Source organism: Diaphorina citri, unplaced genomic scaffold, assembly GCF_000475195.1.
Source record: "Diaphorina citri unplaced genomic scaffold, Diaci psyllid genome assembly version 1.1 scaffold378, whole genome shotgun sequence".
NCBI lineage: Eukaryota > Metazoa > Arthropoda > Insecta > Hemiptera > Psyllidae > Diaphorina > Diaphorina citri.
The window spans coordinates 355,609-372,210 of NW_007377813.1; the positions used below are offsets into that span (position 1 = coordinate 355,609).

At 40.5% G+C, this 16,602-nt stretch overlaps 1 protein-coding gene and 3 long non-coding RNA genes across 6 annotated transcripts in view; 3 read left to right on the top strand and 1 right to left on the bottom strand.

Moving 5' to 3' along the window:
- Positions 1 to 16,602, bottom strand: part of LOC103522754 (probable serine/threonine-protein kinase dyrk2) — a 43,625-nt gene that overhangs the window by 3,671 nt on the left and 23,352 nt on the right. Inside the window, exons 6-10 of one of the 3 annotated variants that reach the window (XM_017443656.2) lie at positions 12,146 to 12,259; positions 11,731 to 11,821; positions 10,953 to 11,102; positions 9,186 to 9,336; positions 1,048 to 1,192 (exon numbers count right to left, since the gene is read on the bottom strand). In XM_017443656.2, coding sequence (XP_017299145.1) covers positions 1,048 to 1,192; positions 9,186 to 9,336; positions 10,953 to 11,102; positions 11,731 to 11,821; positions 12,146 to 12,259 — 651 coding nt within the window. Of the gene's footprint in view, positions 1 to 1,047; positions 1,193 to 9,185; positions 9,337 to 10,895; positions 11,103 to 11,730; positions 11,822 to 12,145; positions 12,260 to 15,803; positions 15,871 to 16,602 lie in introns of those variants that run through there. The other 2 variants (XM_026822872.1, XM_026822871.1) reach the window with 2 other exon arrangements.
- Positions 1,829 to 3,506, top strand: LOC113466999. The gene is made up of 2 exons (XR_003391228.1): positions 1,829 to 2,798; positions 3,374 to 3,506. It is a non-coding gene; the product is annotated as an uncharacterized LOC113466999 (long non-coding RNA).
- Positions 4,362 to 6,004, top strand: LOC113466997. The gene is made up of 2 exons (XR_003391227.1): positions 4,362 to 4,618; positions 5,549 to 6,004. It is a non-coding gene; the product is annotated as an uncharacterized LOC113466997 (long non-coding RNA).
- LOC113466995 lies at positions 6,833 to 7,453 on the top strand. The gene is made up of 2 exons (XR_003391224.1): positions 6,833 to 7,054; positions 7,289 to 7,453. It is a non-coding gene; the product is annotated as an uncharacterized LOC113466995 (long non-coding RNA).

Sequence of the window (16,602 nt, forward strand, 5' to 3'; positions counted from 1 at the left end):
CTCAATAGTAATAATAATATTGATAGTACGGATGAGGGTGGGGCTGCACCCCAGGGGGCGCGGGCGGGGGAGCCCCAGGGTTCACGAAGCTGCCCCCACTTGTACAGAGTCCAGGAGGTTGGGTGACCGAGTACCACCCCTCCCCCCCTCATCAGTGCCCAGTATTCTTTACCTGTAAGGAATAGTGCCCAGTATTCTTTAACTGTAAGGAATAGTGCTGCTTTGTTTCAGGATGTCATCTCGGCCGTAGGTGGTATCATAGGAGCCAGCTTCATCCCGGAAAAATGGATCAGGGGCGGATACCTGGACAAGATCCTCAACTCTCACAATATCATGCATGTTCTAGTGGTGTATGCTGTGTATTCGGGGCGGATACCTGGACAAGATCCTCAACTCTCACAATATCATGCATGTTCTAGTGGTGTATGCTGTGTATTACATGCAGGTGGGGTCCATCCAGGATATATTGTGGATGGCACAAGGGGAGTGTGTGCCCGCCCCTGCTTAGAATAGAATAGAATATACCTTGTCTTTGCTGCTGAACTGCTGATGCCACCGAAACACTCAATATTACTGATAATACTTGTGTTGCCCCACCTCTGGTCAATCGTACTGACTCTCAACCCGGAGGTACTAAGTTCAAATCCCGTCCAAGACGGAAGTTTTCTAAGCAAACTTTTCCGTTCTTGGATAGGCTTGGATGATGCGAGGCGCAATAATTTCGGTGTAGGTTTATAGATTATGCTTTCATCTAGGCTGTGATAAAGAGAATCGCCTTATATATGTATATTTGTTATAAATACTATAGGCTTTAGCTCAATGTTTTCAAAGCTTATTATTATTTAAGAAAGCTTCACTATTTATATTCCTAGTGGAATAGTGCCGAATATTCTTTACCTGTAAGGAATAGTGCTGAGTATTCTTTACCTGTAAGGAATAGTGCCCAGTATTCTTTACCTGTAAGGAATAGTGCCGAATATTCTTTACCTGTAAGGAATAGTGCTGAGTATTCTTTACCTGTAAGGAATAGTGCCGAGTATTCTTTACCTGTAAGGAATCGTGCCCAGTATTCTTTCCATCATAGCGAGGTGCTCTCTATTGTCATGGGTTTGAAACAGCGTGATTCCCAGGTACAGCTCGAATATGATACAGCCTATTGACCACACATCACAGGGTTGAGCCCAGCCTAGCTCTGTGGAAGGAAAAATTGGTGGAAATTAGTAGAAGCTGGAAGGTGTAGTTTGTACCAGCTACGAGCTCACTGGATAAATCATACAATTATACATCGGGAGGAAGTGGAAATAAACAAAAGACCTAGTACGTCCTTCTATGACCGGAGGGTCACGGGTTCAATTACCGGCAGAGTCGATACTCCTTCGATAGAACAGCGGTATCCGCGAACAAACTGCTGATACCGCGAACAAACCGCGTATAACGCGAATAAATCTTGAACAAACCGCGTATAACGCGAACAAACCGCGGATACCACGGACAAACCGTGGATACAGCGAACAAACCGCGGATACCGCGAACAAACCGTGGATAACGCGAACAAACCGCAGATACCGCAAATAAACCGCGAACAAACCGCGGATACCGCGAACAAACCGCAGATACCACAAACAAACCGCGGATACAGCGAACAAACCGCGGATACCGCGAATAAACCGTGGATACCGTGAATAAACCGCGAACGAACCGCGGATACCGCGAACAAACCGCAGATACCGCGAACAAACCGCGAATACCGCGAACGAACCGCGAATACCGCGAACGAACCGCGAATACCGCGAACGAACCGCGAATACCGCGAACGAACCGCGAACTGCTGATGCCACCGAAACACTCAATATTACTGATAATACTTGTGTTGCCCCACCTCTGGTCAAGCGTACTGACTCTCAACCGGTACTGGGTTCAAATCCCGTCCAAGACGGAAGTTTTCTAAGCAAACTTTTCCGTTCTTGGATAGGCTTGGATGATACGAGGCGCAATAATTTCGGTGTAGGTTTATAGATTATGCTTTCATCTAGGCTGTGATAAAGAGAATCGCCTTATATATATTTGTTATAAATACTATAGGCTTTAGCTCAATGTTTTCAAAGCTTATTATTATTTAAGAAAGCTTCACTATTTATATTCCTAGTTTTCTAGTCAGCTTAAAAATATTTTAATCAAATAAACGTCATTTTAAAAGGACTTGTTCGCTATCCGCCTTCTCACATTAATCTCATTTAACCATAGTGGAGCTGGGAAGAGACAGCAGCACGCGATCGCGCAAATGAACGTCGCTTAACTTCATGGTACATTCCATATACTATCTCAACTACGACGGCGCTAACTATTCGTATTACATGAGTTAGAAAATGTCTCCATAAATGTTACCTGAATAAAAGCACTTTGTGTGTTTGGATATTTAGAATTCTTTTGGTGGTACCTAAATAAAGCTGTGTCCACACATAGTACATGCCGTCGATCAAAGAGGAGAATCTATGTCGTCGGGGCACAGATAGGGTTCAGTTGACGTAGATCGACTATCTTTGGACACACCTTAAGAATGAACCAACTTATATCAATGAAAAAGCATGTTTGTTTTATACAAGGTGGAATATCAGAATACAATTATTATAATGAAATAATACATAATAAATTACAACACGAGATAGAAATTATTTTTTAAATTGAAAATCCTAAAGAAATCAAAAGTCAAAGCAAAATAAATGACACGGTCCTTCACATATCATTCGATACCTTGTAGGTAAGCATAACTTGAGACTTTTGATAGGTATACTTTGTAGGTAACCATAACCTGAGCGAAGAGCTTGTGAGAAAGTTTCTTTAACTAAGAGCCTACATTGTGATACAACAAGCAAAAAATGAGCTTAAGAAAAGTGTTCTATGGAATTATTCAATATAATTCTGCATATAATACAAATGAATTAATGATCACAAGGTATTTGTTGGAGGATATCTTAGCACTTTGTGTGTTTGGATATATTCTTTTAGTGGTACCTAAATAAAGCTGTGTTCACACATAGTACATGCCGTCGATCGAAGAGGAGAATCTATGTCGTCGGGGCACAGAATACGGTTTCAGTCGACGTAGATCGACTATGTTTGGACACACCTTAAGAATGAACACACTTATATCAATGAAAAAGCATATTTGTTTTATACAAGGTGGAATATCAGAATACAATTATAATAATGAAATAATACATAATAAATTACAACACGAGATAGAAATTATTTTTTAAATTGAAAATCCTAAAGAAATCAAAAGTCAAAGCAATAAATGACACGGTCCGTCACATATCATTCGATACCTTGTAGGTAAGCATAACTTGAGACTTTTGATAGGTATACTTTGTAGGTAACCATAAACGAAAAGAGAGACGAAAATACAAGCTTTACGCAGAAATAAATAAAGTCTACAGCCTCACGAACACTTAGGTCTGAATCGATGAAAGTTACTTCGATATTTAGTAGGACCGTGTCGCTAACAAGAAAAATAGAGAGTCGAACTCAATGTCGAGAAAAACAAATGAGAGATTTGACGTGATACGACTTGTAAGCTATAAGATGTATATGGGTTTTAAGTCATTTTTGAGTCAAACCCCTCAATTGTTCAAGTGTACACTTATGACCGGGTCCACAAAGTGAATCCTCCGTTTAAATTTTAATCTCGGATAAAGTAATCTGATTGGCAAACGACTTGTAAGCTATAAGATGTATATGGGTTTTAAGTCATTTTTGAGTCAAACCCCTCAATTGTCAATTGTTCAAGTGTACACTTATGACCGGGTCCACAAAGTGAATCCTCCGTTTAAATTTTAATCTCGGATAAAGTAATCTGATTGGCTATAATTTTTGATTTTTTTTTCAATCAATCACAGATTGGTTAACCTGAGAGTTAAATAATCCGAGTTTAACACTCTCAAAAACTCCTGTTTGGATCATTAAAAATTCGCCCATTAGTTAAATCTCTCATTAAGTCATTTTTTTTTCGGTATTGCCATGTCAGTTAAAAACAACTGACGTGGCACCAAAAGTGTTAAACTCAATTTGTAGACTCGACCGTTAATCAATTTTCCCTTACACTTGAACATTTTCCTACAACTATGAATTCGACTGTATTGTCTTAACAAAAGAAAGGGAGGGGTCAAATTTCCTACTTAGCCTAAAGTAACAATGTGAAGGAAAGCTATTTTTGTGATGGAAGAGAAAATACTAATTCTAACAGATATTAGGCAAATATCTGAGCAGATGGTAATTCGAAAATCTCAGACTTGTTAGAAACATGCTTTTAGCGAAATGAAAATGCCATTTCGTTCCCACACCCTAGGACCAAATTGGCAAAAATACTAATTCTAACTGATATTAGGCAACTAGCTGAGCAGATCGTAATTCGAAAATCCCAGACTTGTTAGAAACATGCTTTTAGCGAAATGAAAATGCCATTTCGTTCCCACACCCTAGGACCAAATTGGCAGTTTCCTTTCTCATATTCGCGCAAAAACAGTTAAAGTTGTTCGTAAATATACTACGAACTGACAGTCAATTCCCAGCATTTGATACCAACCATACTACGAACTGAGATTGGAGCGATGAAAGGAAGGTGGAAATGGTTGACCAAATAATAACCCTTTGTGAAAAAGGTTGACCAAATAACCTTTATCAATACAGCGTGACATGACGCTCCTTGTTGGAAACGGTCTACATTTGAACCGCTTCACGTCAATCAATGAGATACCAATTAAGGCTGGGGCTTGCCAAGTCAGATTATTTCTCTTTCTTTTCAAAGAGGTTTGATAGAGGGACCTGCTAGTCTTATCGTCCCGGGAAAAGGAATACAGGATAGGAGGAAGCCAGTCGGTCCGAGAACGATGAAATCCGTTCCCGGCGGGAATCGAACCCGCGACCTAACGCTTACAAGGAAAACGCATCACCCTCCAAGCTAACTAGGCTGGCTATCTTGAGATTGAGTACAATCCTGGATCGACCGCTAGATATAGCGTAATCCTTATTTAATCTCCTGAGATAACCCGAATTGGTAAATCCCCGCTTAAGTAATAAGGTTCTCACAAGAGTTATAGTTTACTAATTCCTACTTTACAGTTTCTCTTGATGAGAGATACCGCAATACTGTCAACAGTATTAAATCTATGGATGCCCCGATAAACTATCAGAAGTAACAAAGAGTTCCTACTAAACGACCTTGATGGAACCACTTTGATATGAGGACAATGATCAAGCCACTTTGACACCAGAGGAGTTTTTGTCTGAATTATTCACTGGGAAAACGCGTCACCCCCCAAGCTAACTAGGCTGGCTATCTTGAGATTGAGTACAATCCTGGATCGACCACTAGATATAGCGTAATCCTTATTTAATCTCCTGAGATAACCCGAATTGGTAAATCCCCGCTTAATAAGGTTCTCACAAGAGTTATAGTTTACTAATTCCTACTTTACAGTTTCTCTTGATGAGAGATACCTCAATACTGTCAACAGTATTAAATCTATGGATGCCCCCCGATGAAAGGAAGGTGAAAAAGGTTGACCAAATGATAACCCTTTGTGAAAAAGGTTGACCAAATAACCTTTATCAATACAGCGTGACATGACGCTCCTTGTTGGAAACGGTCTACATTTGAACCGCTTCATGTCAATCAATGAGATACCAATTAAGGCTGGGGCTTGCCAAGTCAGATTATTTCTCTTTCTTTTCAAAGAGGTTTGATAGAGGGACCTGCTAAAGTCTTATCGTCCCGAGAAAAGGAATACAGGATAGAAGAAAGCCAGTCGGTCCGAGAACGATGAAATCCGTCCCCGGCGGGAATCGAACCCGCGACCTAACGCTTACAAGGCAAACGCGTTACCCTCCAAGCTAACTAGGCCCGCTATCTTGAGATTGAGTACAATCCTAGATTGACCACTAGATATAGCGTAATCCTTATTTAATCTCCTGATATAACCCGAATTGGTAAATCCCCGCTTAAAAAGGTTCTCAACTTAAGTTATAGTTTACTAATTCCTACTTTACAGTTTCTCTTGATGAGAGATACCTCAATACTGTCAACAGTATTAAATCTATGGATGCCCCGATAAACTATCAGAAGTAACAAAGAGTTCCTACTGAACGACCTTGATGGAACCACTTTGATATGAGGACAATGATCAAGCCACTTTGACACCAGAGTAGTTTTTGTCTGAATTATTCACCGGGTCAGCTTTGGTTTGAACAGTTTAACATGACTAACAAATGCCGCTAGTTTCTCATGACCAAGCCCATTTTTTAGGGCTGTTTGCCCCTACACCTAAGCCTCAAAGTAAGCTTTCTGTGTACGATTACTCACCTAATATAACTTCGGGTGCTCTGTAGTGTCGGGTGGATACGATTGTGCTATGGTGTTCGTCATCAAATGTGGCGGAACCAAAGTCTATCAGACGAATATCACACCGCCTTACACGTCGCATGACCAAGCTACTGACCGAAGACAAAATTCGGTCAGCTTGGGTTCTGAATTATTCAAAAATGTTCAAAACAAAACACGATTCAGTTTGGGTCACAATTATTCGCATATCAGACGACTCATCCAAACAAAAACCCCCTTGAGGACAGTAAAGTCATCGCGGTATTAATCAGAGCACCTCAATCTTCTTCTTCTTCTCCCTAGCCTTTTCCCACTTAAATAGGGTCGGTTACAGCGTTACAGCGCACCTCAATAGTAATAATAATATTGATAGTACGGATGAGGGTGGGGCTGCACCCCAGGGGGCGCGGGCGGGGGAGCCCCAGGGTTCACGAAGCTGCCCCCACTTGTCCCCCCTGAGGACAGTAAAGTCACCGCGGTATTAATCAGAGCACCTCAATCTTCTTCTTCTTCTTCTCCCTAGCCTTTTCCCACTTAAATAGGGTCGGCGTTACAGCGCACCTCAATAGTAATAATAATATTGATAGTACGGATGAGGGTGGGGGTGCACCCCAGGGGGCGCGGGCGGGGGAGCCCCAGGGTTCACGAAGCTGCCCCCACTTGTACAGAGTCCAGGAGGTTGGGTGACCGACCCCCTGAGGACAGTAAAGTCACCGCGGTATTAATCAGAGCACCTCAATCTTCTTCTTCTCCCTAGCCTTTCCCCACTTAAATAGGGTCGGCGTTACAGCGCACCTCAATAGTAATAATAATATTGATAGTAGGGATGAGGGTGGGGGTGCACCCCAGGGGTCGCGGGCGGGGGAGCCCCAGGGTTCACGAAGCTGCCCCCACTTGTACAGAGTCCAGGAGGTTGGGTGACCGAGTACCCCCCCTCCCCCCCTCATCTGGACAGGGAGTGGGAGCGCGGTAGGGGGGGTTCGTTGGACTGTGCATGCACGCGTACCGAGGAGGGCAACTTATCGAAGAACGGATGGCGTAGGGCTTCGGATAGGGAGATACGTTCAGATGGTTCGTACTCTAACATTTTGGATATCAGGTCGAACAACTGTCGATGTTCTTCATCATCTGATGCCATGTATCTCTGAGGACAAAGGAGAGAATAGAAATAATAAGGGAGGACTCTGTAACTTAAGAATTTCCATTTAAATTTTGAAATGAAGGGACAGTAACTGATTCAATTTACAAGGTTATTTCAAATGGAAGTAACTAAATATGTATCCACTTCTTCTTCCTCGCTTTTTTCTCTGTTCAGACAGGGTCGGCGTTTTCCGTCAGCCTCTCAATCAGCCCTAGCTAGGGTGAGTGCTTTGGGCTGAAATTTGGTTTTGGTTACAACTAAATATCCACTCCATATGATGGAATAACCAAGTTCTTAGAAGAAAACCCAAGTAGCCAAGTAGAAATAAGGTTGGTGCACAACTTACGTGTAGAGGTTTGCAGTTTTCTCGTACATAGCGAGATAACGCGAACAAACCGCGAATAATTTGCGGGTACTAAAACTAACTCTGAATAACTTAAAAGGAAACATATCTAAATAGCCACAGAGGAATCTCCAAATACATGGTCCAAATGTAGGAGAAACCTCCTCTCGACCCCCGACATTTCCCCTGATCCCTTACTTTCATTTTTGGTAGTAGGGGGTCAAGGGGAGGTTTCTTTAGACCTAGATTTTTGTCAGAGCTCATTCTCTCTTCTGCTTTCAGGTTGGAAGGTTCTCTCTTCCTGACCCCTCTCCCTTTCTGTGATATCTCCAAACTCCAAATAACTCAACATGTTAAAAAAAAAAGAGTTCCCACCAGAGTATTTAATAATTTTTCATACACATAAGCCCACTCTGGGGCTAAAGTGTGGGGGCGGGCAGCCATAAAAGAACGGTGAAGCTTATAAGAAGTCAAGGTTACCAAGGAGTACATAATTCAGGAAATACTTGATAATTAATTTGAATATTTTTAATTTTTGACCGAGTGGAAAATTCCATGACTTTTACAGGTTTTCTTTAAAATTTTCACAATTTTTGACTTTTCCATGACTTTCCCACAGGTTTTCAAGGTCGCGTATGAACCCTGTAGAATGAAATTGGTGATTCTCATGATTTTTTTTTATTATCTCAGAAAAAACTATAAAAATTAAAAAAAATATTGAGACTAAAACGAAGAAAATCTTGACTTTCCCATAGGTTTTCAAGGTCGCGTATGAACCCTGTATAATGAAATTTGGGGCGGACAACTGACTAGCTCCATGCACAAAGAAATACCGCATAGAACATCCATCAGGTCAATATTGAACTTTAATACCGCATAGAACATAATGTCAAAATGGAACTTTATTTTCAAGGGGTTTGATGGAGTGAACTTAAACTACTGAGGTCTTATCGTCTCGAAATTGAAGAGAGGGCAGGATAGGAGAAAGCCAGCAGTTCCGAGAACAAACCTTATCTGTTTAATTTATTTTTAAGGGGTTTGTTGGAGTGAACTCAAACTACTGAGGTCTTATCGTCTCGAAATTGAAGAGAGGGCAGGATAGGAGAAAGCCAGCAGTTCCGAGAACAAACCTTATCTGTTTAGTACAAATTTCGCCCCGGGCGGGAATCGAAAACGCGACCTAGCGCTTACAAGGCAGGCGCTCTACTCTCCAAGCCAACTAGACTGGCGAAGGGAGTAGATTCGTAAAAGTTTAACACATTTTTTAGGGCTGTTTGCCCCTACACCTATGCCTCAAGTTGGGCTATTCGAGTACGAGTACTCACCTAATATAACTTCGGGTGCTCTGTAGTGTCGGGTGGATACGATTGTGCTATGGTGTTCGTCATCAAATGTGGCGGAACCAAAGTCTATCAGACGAATATCACACCGCCTTACACGTCGCACCTCTCTCTTCTTCTTATTGTTGTAGTCCACCTGTCAATCCACAATAAAAATAAAATAATAATAAAAAATGGACCGGTATTGCAATACTTTCTCGTTACTAGTATAGTAAAAAAAAGGTTTGATAGAGAAAACTGTAACTACTGAGGTTTTATCGTCCCGAAATCGAAGAGAGGGGAAAGCCAGCCGTTCCGAGAACGAAGTATTACTTCAAGGCACTTTAATTCCCATTCAGTTGCTTGTTCATTCCGATCAATTAGATCTAATGAGTCCTTTAACGCCACGTGAAGGTTCAGCTCCATTTCTCGGCTGGAATTGAACCCAGGCCCTCCTGATTACTAGGCGAGTGCCCGCGCCTTGATTTATACACCAGCTAGTAGGGTTATCTCCTATTTTAACCATTAAAAAACACACACATGGGTAATTGATTTGATCACAATAATAATTATTATTGACAAATTAATTTCATTACTGGTGATTTGAAACGACTCGTTAATGCAATTCGAGCACTAGGTATAAATAAACATTAGCCATGGAGAGGAAAAATCCATGTTACGTGATTCTGGGTAAATCCCTTAGTTGCCTTGGTACCAATAATCCCAGTCAAGCTCTTTATCGTGGAACAGTCCCGGTTAAGACATTGAGAGATTTATATCGAATTAACAAATAAGTGGAAACTTCTAAATAAATAAATTCATTTGAGAGTGTAATGTACCCTCTCATTGACCTCAACCAGTCTGAGTGGAGCCGGAAAAAGCCAGCAGCACGCAATTGCCTAAATGGGTACCCATCTGCATACGAAGAACGCCCAACGTTGCTTAACTTCGGTGATCCGTCCGAAACTGGTGTGTTCAACGGGCTAGCACCGCTGGCTAAGGCAAGGTGTAATACTTACATCATAGGAGGAGTCTACGAAGAGGATATTCTCTGGCTTGAGATCTGTATGTGTCAGCTTGTGATCGTGTAGGAATTTCACTGCATAGATCAGCTGATAGGACATGTGTCGGACCTGGTCCAGAGAGTAGGGGAGGTAGTTGTTCTCTTTCTGTAAGGAGAAATCAAATCAATTCGTTAGAGTTTAGAGGATATATGATGATACACTGGTTAGTTTGTCTTTCAGGAGTCACGACCTAGACAGCTCAGCCGGTTTTACATCCAGTTTTTCGAAAGGTCCTTTGTTATGCACACATCAACATAAGGTATCTAGGAAAATGACCTAATACTCCATTCGCAGCATTTGATACCAACATACATATTGAAAACTTTTTTCAAAATCACTCAAATGTAGATACATAGTAGATGAAGTCTCGAAACCTTACAGATCGCTATCAGCAAAAAGGTAGTGTTACAGAACGCGTCTAGAGAGTATTTAGCTATGTATGTATCATGTAATTCATGTATGAACTATGAACGTGAAGCTTCGAGAAGTAAAATCAAAAAAATGATACTGGTAGCGCAACCTGGTAGAATTCAAACAGAACTATTAACAATCGTGAAACTTGAAATCTCAGCACGCAATTGCCCAGATGGGTGATGGGTACCCATCTGGATACCAAGAACGCCCAACGTTGCTTAACTTCGGTGATCCGTCCGAAACTGGTGTGTTCAACGGGCTAGCATCGCTAGCTAAGGCAAGGTGTAATACTTACATCATAGGAGGAGTCTACGAAGAGGATATTCTCTGGCTTGAGATCTGTATGTGTCAGCTTGTGATCGTGTAGGAATTTCACTGCATAGATCAGCTGATAGGACATGTGTCGGACCTGGTCCAGAGAGTAGGGGAGGTAGTTGTTCTCTTTCTGTAAGGAGAAATCAAATCAATTCGTTAGTTTGTCTTTCAGGAGTCACGACCTAGACAGCTCAGGTGCTTTTACATTCAGTTTTTTGAAAGGTCCTTTGTTATGCACACATCAACATAAGGTATCTAGGAAAATGACCTGATACTCCATTCCCAGCATTTGATACCAACATACATATTGAAAACTTTTTTTCAAAATTACAAAGTTTTTTTCAAATGTAGATACATAGTAGATGAAATCTCGAAACCTTACAGATCGCTATCAGCAAAAAGGTAGCTAACAGTTTCAGGGACAAACTAGGCCCTCTTTTTCCGTCGGGCTTTTCGGTCTTCGGACGGAGTAATAGGATTAGTGTGGTAACTTTCCCAAACAAGAGTCTAAGTAGGGTGGACTTTTTCTTTCACGAGTAACTTACCAGAAAATCGAACACACTTAGGCCTAGAATTTCGAAAGCTATACACATGTGACCATGGTAATCAAACCAGTCCAACAGCTAACAGCTTCAGGGACAAACTAGGCCCTCTTTTTCCGCCGGGCTTTTCGGTCTTCGGACGGAGTAAATTAGTGTGGTAACATTCCCAAACAAGAGTCTAAGTAGGGTGGACTTTTTCTTTCATGAGTAACTTACCAGAAAATCGAACACACTTAGGCCTAGAATTTCGAAAGCTATACACATGTGACCATGGTAATCAAACCAGTCCAACATTTTCACACAAAGGCTGAAACAAACAAGGGCAAGAAAGTTATTATTTTAATACCACAGATCAGAGTAAGATTTGGATTGACTCATTGCGTGGGTATTCTATTATTCTTCAGCCCCTTTTATTTGATTATTTTGTTAGAAAATTTCTGCCCCAGAGGGGATTCAAACCCAGCACCTCCGGGTTGAGAATGAGGGACCTAAACTCATTGGGTCCCATCCGGGTTTTTTAATTTTTGTCGATGCCTGAGTCCCGAGTTTTGGTACGGTTGCATTGATCGTCCCAATCTTTAAACCACAAGGCTCCAGACCTGGGCTGCTAGGAAGCATAAAGGTTACTTACTGTCTACCATTGGGATCTTTCTCGCCGATTTTTTGCAGGGCATTGATTTCTAATCTGGCAGCCTCTCGATACTTCTCAACATTTTTGATGATCTTGAGAGCTACCACGGAGTCACTGAAAACCAGAAACAAATACAGATCAGTATTAATGATAAAGACAAACAAAGTTCAGATCATAAAATTTACAGAGGTGTAGGACTGTAGGTACTAATAGGGGAACAACATTTGTGACGCTCTTTGTGCTTGATACACTTAAAAATCTTAAAATTCCCTTTTCTTCATAAAGACAAACATTACTTTTAAGATCTAGACCTAGGACATACTTGGTTCATTTATCTTTATAAGAATAGCTCTTTTCTTTCCCATGGCATAAATCTAGTGAGGACAGCAAGTCTTTTCATCAAACCCATAATGTTGTACCAACCTATAAAATCTTTACAGTTATACAGTGTAGTCATAGTGTTGTAAAATGTACCAACCTATAAAGTAAATATAAAGCATATACCTACACAGGGTGATCGTCGTAAACCCCCCACCTTGGTTATGAGTTACTGGAGAACTACCGAGAATTTGGGTGCTTCATACTGGACTCCGCACAAGGAATTTCGTTAACCCATTTCAAAAGCCACCCATTTCAATGTAATGTAATACAAAAGAGTACGAAGAAAACAAAACCCTTCGCCCTTACTAATGAGTGCGTCCAGCGCAGCGGCTGGCGACAGAAACTCGAACACTCCGACAATTCCAGGCCTGAGTGAAACATAAACTCTAGACCTGTAAGCTCAATATTTACACCTCATATACCACATTAGTGCACAACATGGTTTGAGGCCACGCAATTCAAGGAGCACATGATGTCTAATTATTCCCCAGATACCTATCCGCACATACTACGGGTACATAGCTAGCAGTCTGTATATCTAATGCTATGCGCGGAGTGTTGATATTTTATATACTATGGCCATTGAGCAGAACCTAAGAGATAGGAACAAATGCGATACGCGAAAAGTGTTTTATCTGCCTTGGCAGTGAGGTTTAAATGTGTTCGCCTGGTAAGCTGGAGATCGTATATTCAAATCCCAGCAGAGGCAGAGAAATGCACACAAAATGCCGAGGTTCAAGATAAATTGCCTTCAGTGCCATGGAATAATCAAGTTTACCATTACCAACGTTGGGCATGATTAAAGTGTGGATGCGTGACCGTCCAAGTCACAAGCTAAATCAGTGTGGGTATTGAGGGGACAGTTGAGTCAAAATTGATTCTGAATCAACATCCAAATATTCCTATTCCGTAATTTTGCAGAGTATTTGTAAGAAACAATGGATCTAGAGATCACTGGGTTTACAGTTATACAGTGTGGTCATAGTGTTGTAAAATGTACCAACCTATAATGTAAATATAAAACATATACCTACAGGGTGATCGTCGTAAACCCCCCACCTTGGTTCTGAGTTACTAGAGAACTACCGAGAATTTGGCTACAATAGTCCTTCATCTGGACTCCGCACAAGTAATTTCGTTAACCCGTTTCAATGTAATGTAATACAAAAGAGTACGAAGAAAACAAAACCCTTCGCCCTTACTGATGAGTGCGTCCAGCGCAGCGGCTGGCGACAGAAACTCGAACACTTCGACAATTCCAGGCCCGAGTGAAACATAAACTCTAGACCTGTAAGCTCAATATTTACACCTCATATACCACATTAGTGCAAACATGGTTTGAGGCCACGCAATTCAAGGAGCACATGATGTCTAATTATTCCCTTAGATACCTATCCGTACATACTACGGGTACATAGACTACATAGCTAGCAGTCTGTATATCTAATGTTATGCGCGGAGTGTTGATATTTCATATACTATGGCCATTTAGCAGAACCTAAGAGATAGGAATAAATGCGATACGCGAAAAGTGTTTTATCTGCCTTGGCAGTGAGGTTTAATGTGTTGGCCTGGTAAGCTGGAGTCGTATATTCAAATCCCAGCAGAAGCAGAGAAATGCACACAAATAAATTGCCTTCAGTGTCATGGAATAATTAAGTTTACCATTACCAACATTGGGCATGATTGATGTGTGGATGCGTGACCGTCCAAGTCACAAGATAAATCAGTGTGGGTATTGAGGGGACAGTAGAGTAAAAATTGATTCTGAATCAACATCCAAATATTCCTATTCCGTAATTTTGCAGAGTATTTGTAAGAAACAATGGATCTAGAGATCACTGGTCGCAAACCAGATCCAAATCAGTCATCAAACAAGTCACTTTGTACGTCTAACAGTAGTCGAGCTCTAGCGTGATTTTTTATTTTGACCATTTAAGGAATCAAAACAAGACTTATCGTTCAGAATCAACCATAAGCTAATTTGTTACAAGTACAAGATTCGAACGGGCGATACGACCTTGACACAGCGAGTACGCTCTGAGAATATAGCTGGAATGTATACGGGTCTATTTATGTAATCATTATGTCAAGCTGTATGAGTTTTTGTTGATTTTATACCATTAGGTATGATTAATTAGATTGGTAACATATTTTCAGACAATCGTTTCAGGACATGATTTTGTTCACAAACTTCATAAAATGACCTCATTGTAATCCTAGTTTTACACATGTTTCTTGAAATCTGGACTTTAAAATCGGACAATTAAGTAAAGGTATGACGTATGTACTTATGTCTTGTGAAATTTCACGTGCGTCTAATAGTCTACTAACGTACGTATCAAGTTAAAAGCATAACGCATTTGTTATTACATGCGCCATTTAACATGACAAGGGTGCTGAATTCTGTTACGCACTCAGCTCAACCCGTTTTGGCAGGTAGTTAGAAATTCGAAGAGTTAAAACTCAATCGAGAGTTGGCGTTCAAGTAGAGTACAAAACTCCATATACCTCCAGCTTATAAACTACACGGACACTAATGTCCCCGTTGTCACAACAAGGGCTCTTCGGAGAAGTGAATCATGTTGTGTGAAATTTGTTATTTTTAAATATTGTTCATCACAGACAAATGCTAGTTTGGGAAGAGAGGAGAGCATGGGTGATATCAAGGCCAGGGACCACAATTCGAGATAATCAATGAATCAACTAATCAGAATGCACCATTTTCAACTTCGATCAAAAATTCTGCACTCTGATAGGCCAGATGGGCTGATTAACCTAACTGAGTATATATATTATCTTCAAATGTGGTTCGGACCTAAAGAAATATCTGCCAGACCGTTTAGAAATGCAATTTTGGTTTCGTTTTTTCCCCGACCTTCTTGGGGGTCTAATTCCTTTTTTTTTGTCCCTGGGTGATAGGAAACCAAATTATAATTGGCGGATTGTGCATTAGTAAAAAAAAGACGCATTAAATATACGGACAGAGTAAAAAGAAAATACGTATATGATACCCACGTGGTATTTTAATTTCCGTTATCAAGTTTGACCCGATAATCAATTACCACCGGTAATACGGTAGAGTAGAGTGAACCTTTAACATTGACTTTACATTGGGATGAGATAAGTCAGTCAAGTTTATATTTAGCGCTGATCAATGCCGTTAAGAATAGAAAACTTTGAACTCAATAATTCGATTCTATTTTCTGAGCGGTAACTCTATTCTTATACTTTTCATAAGAATTCTATAAGAATAATATTCTATTCTTATACTTACTCTCGTAAATTCTTCGCTTTGACGACTTTTCCGAAAGTGCCTTCTCCTAAGGTGGCCAGAATTTTAACTGCAAAGGAAATCAGAACACAAACAATATTATTGGTTAACGAATAATGGCGCTTTCCTATCCTATTGAACCTTTCAGGACGAGACCCCATTACATTTTCCAAAGAGACAGGGGAATTCTGACTCCTTCAAAAGAGTAGAGAATACCTTCATTATTTCATACCCTTTGAAGACATACCCTCATTCTGAACATTCTAGTTGTACTTCTAAAGAGTTTTCCTTACACCCATCTCATACACAGAAGTAATATTAGCGTCATGAAACTTTACCCAGATTTTGAATTCTCAACCATTTTTTGCATATTTGCAAGTACGGATTGAGAATGAATCAAAGTAAATAGGATCTGTTTGTTCTCATCAATCTCTTCTCACTTCTAATCTAGAGTTGCAACTGGCCGGGAGTCGAACCCGTGATTCCATCGTTCAGCATCTACTCGAGAGGGAAGGAGGCTGGCAAACGATTTGAGTTTTTTCTGTATCTACTTAAATACCCTTCTTCCCAGCTTCAAACTCCAAGGTATTCACTTGGTTAAGCAAAGCTTTTATACAAATGTCTACCTCAAAATTGCTTTTCTTCAATGTCGGAAAAGATAGAAAAAGAGATATAATTTCCAATCCACAATAAAAATAAAATAATAATAAAAAAATGGACCGATTGCAATACTTTGTCATTACTAGTATAGTAAAAACAAAGGTTTGATAGAGAGAACTGTGACTACTGAGGTTTTATCGTC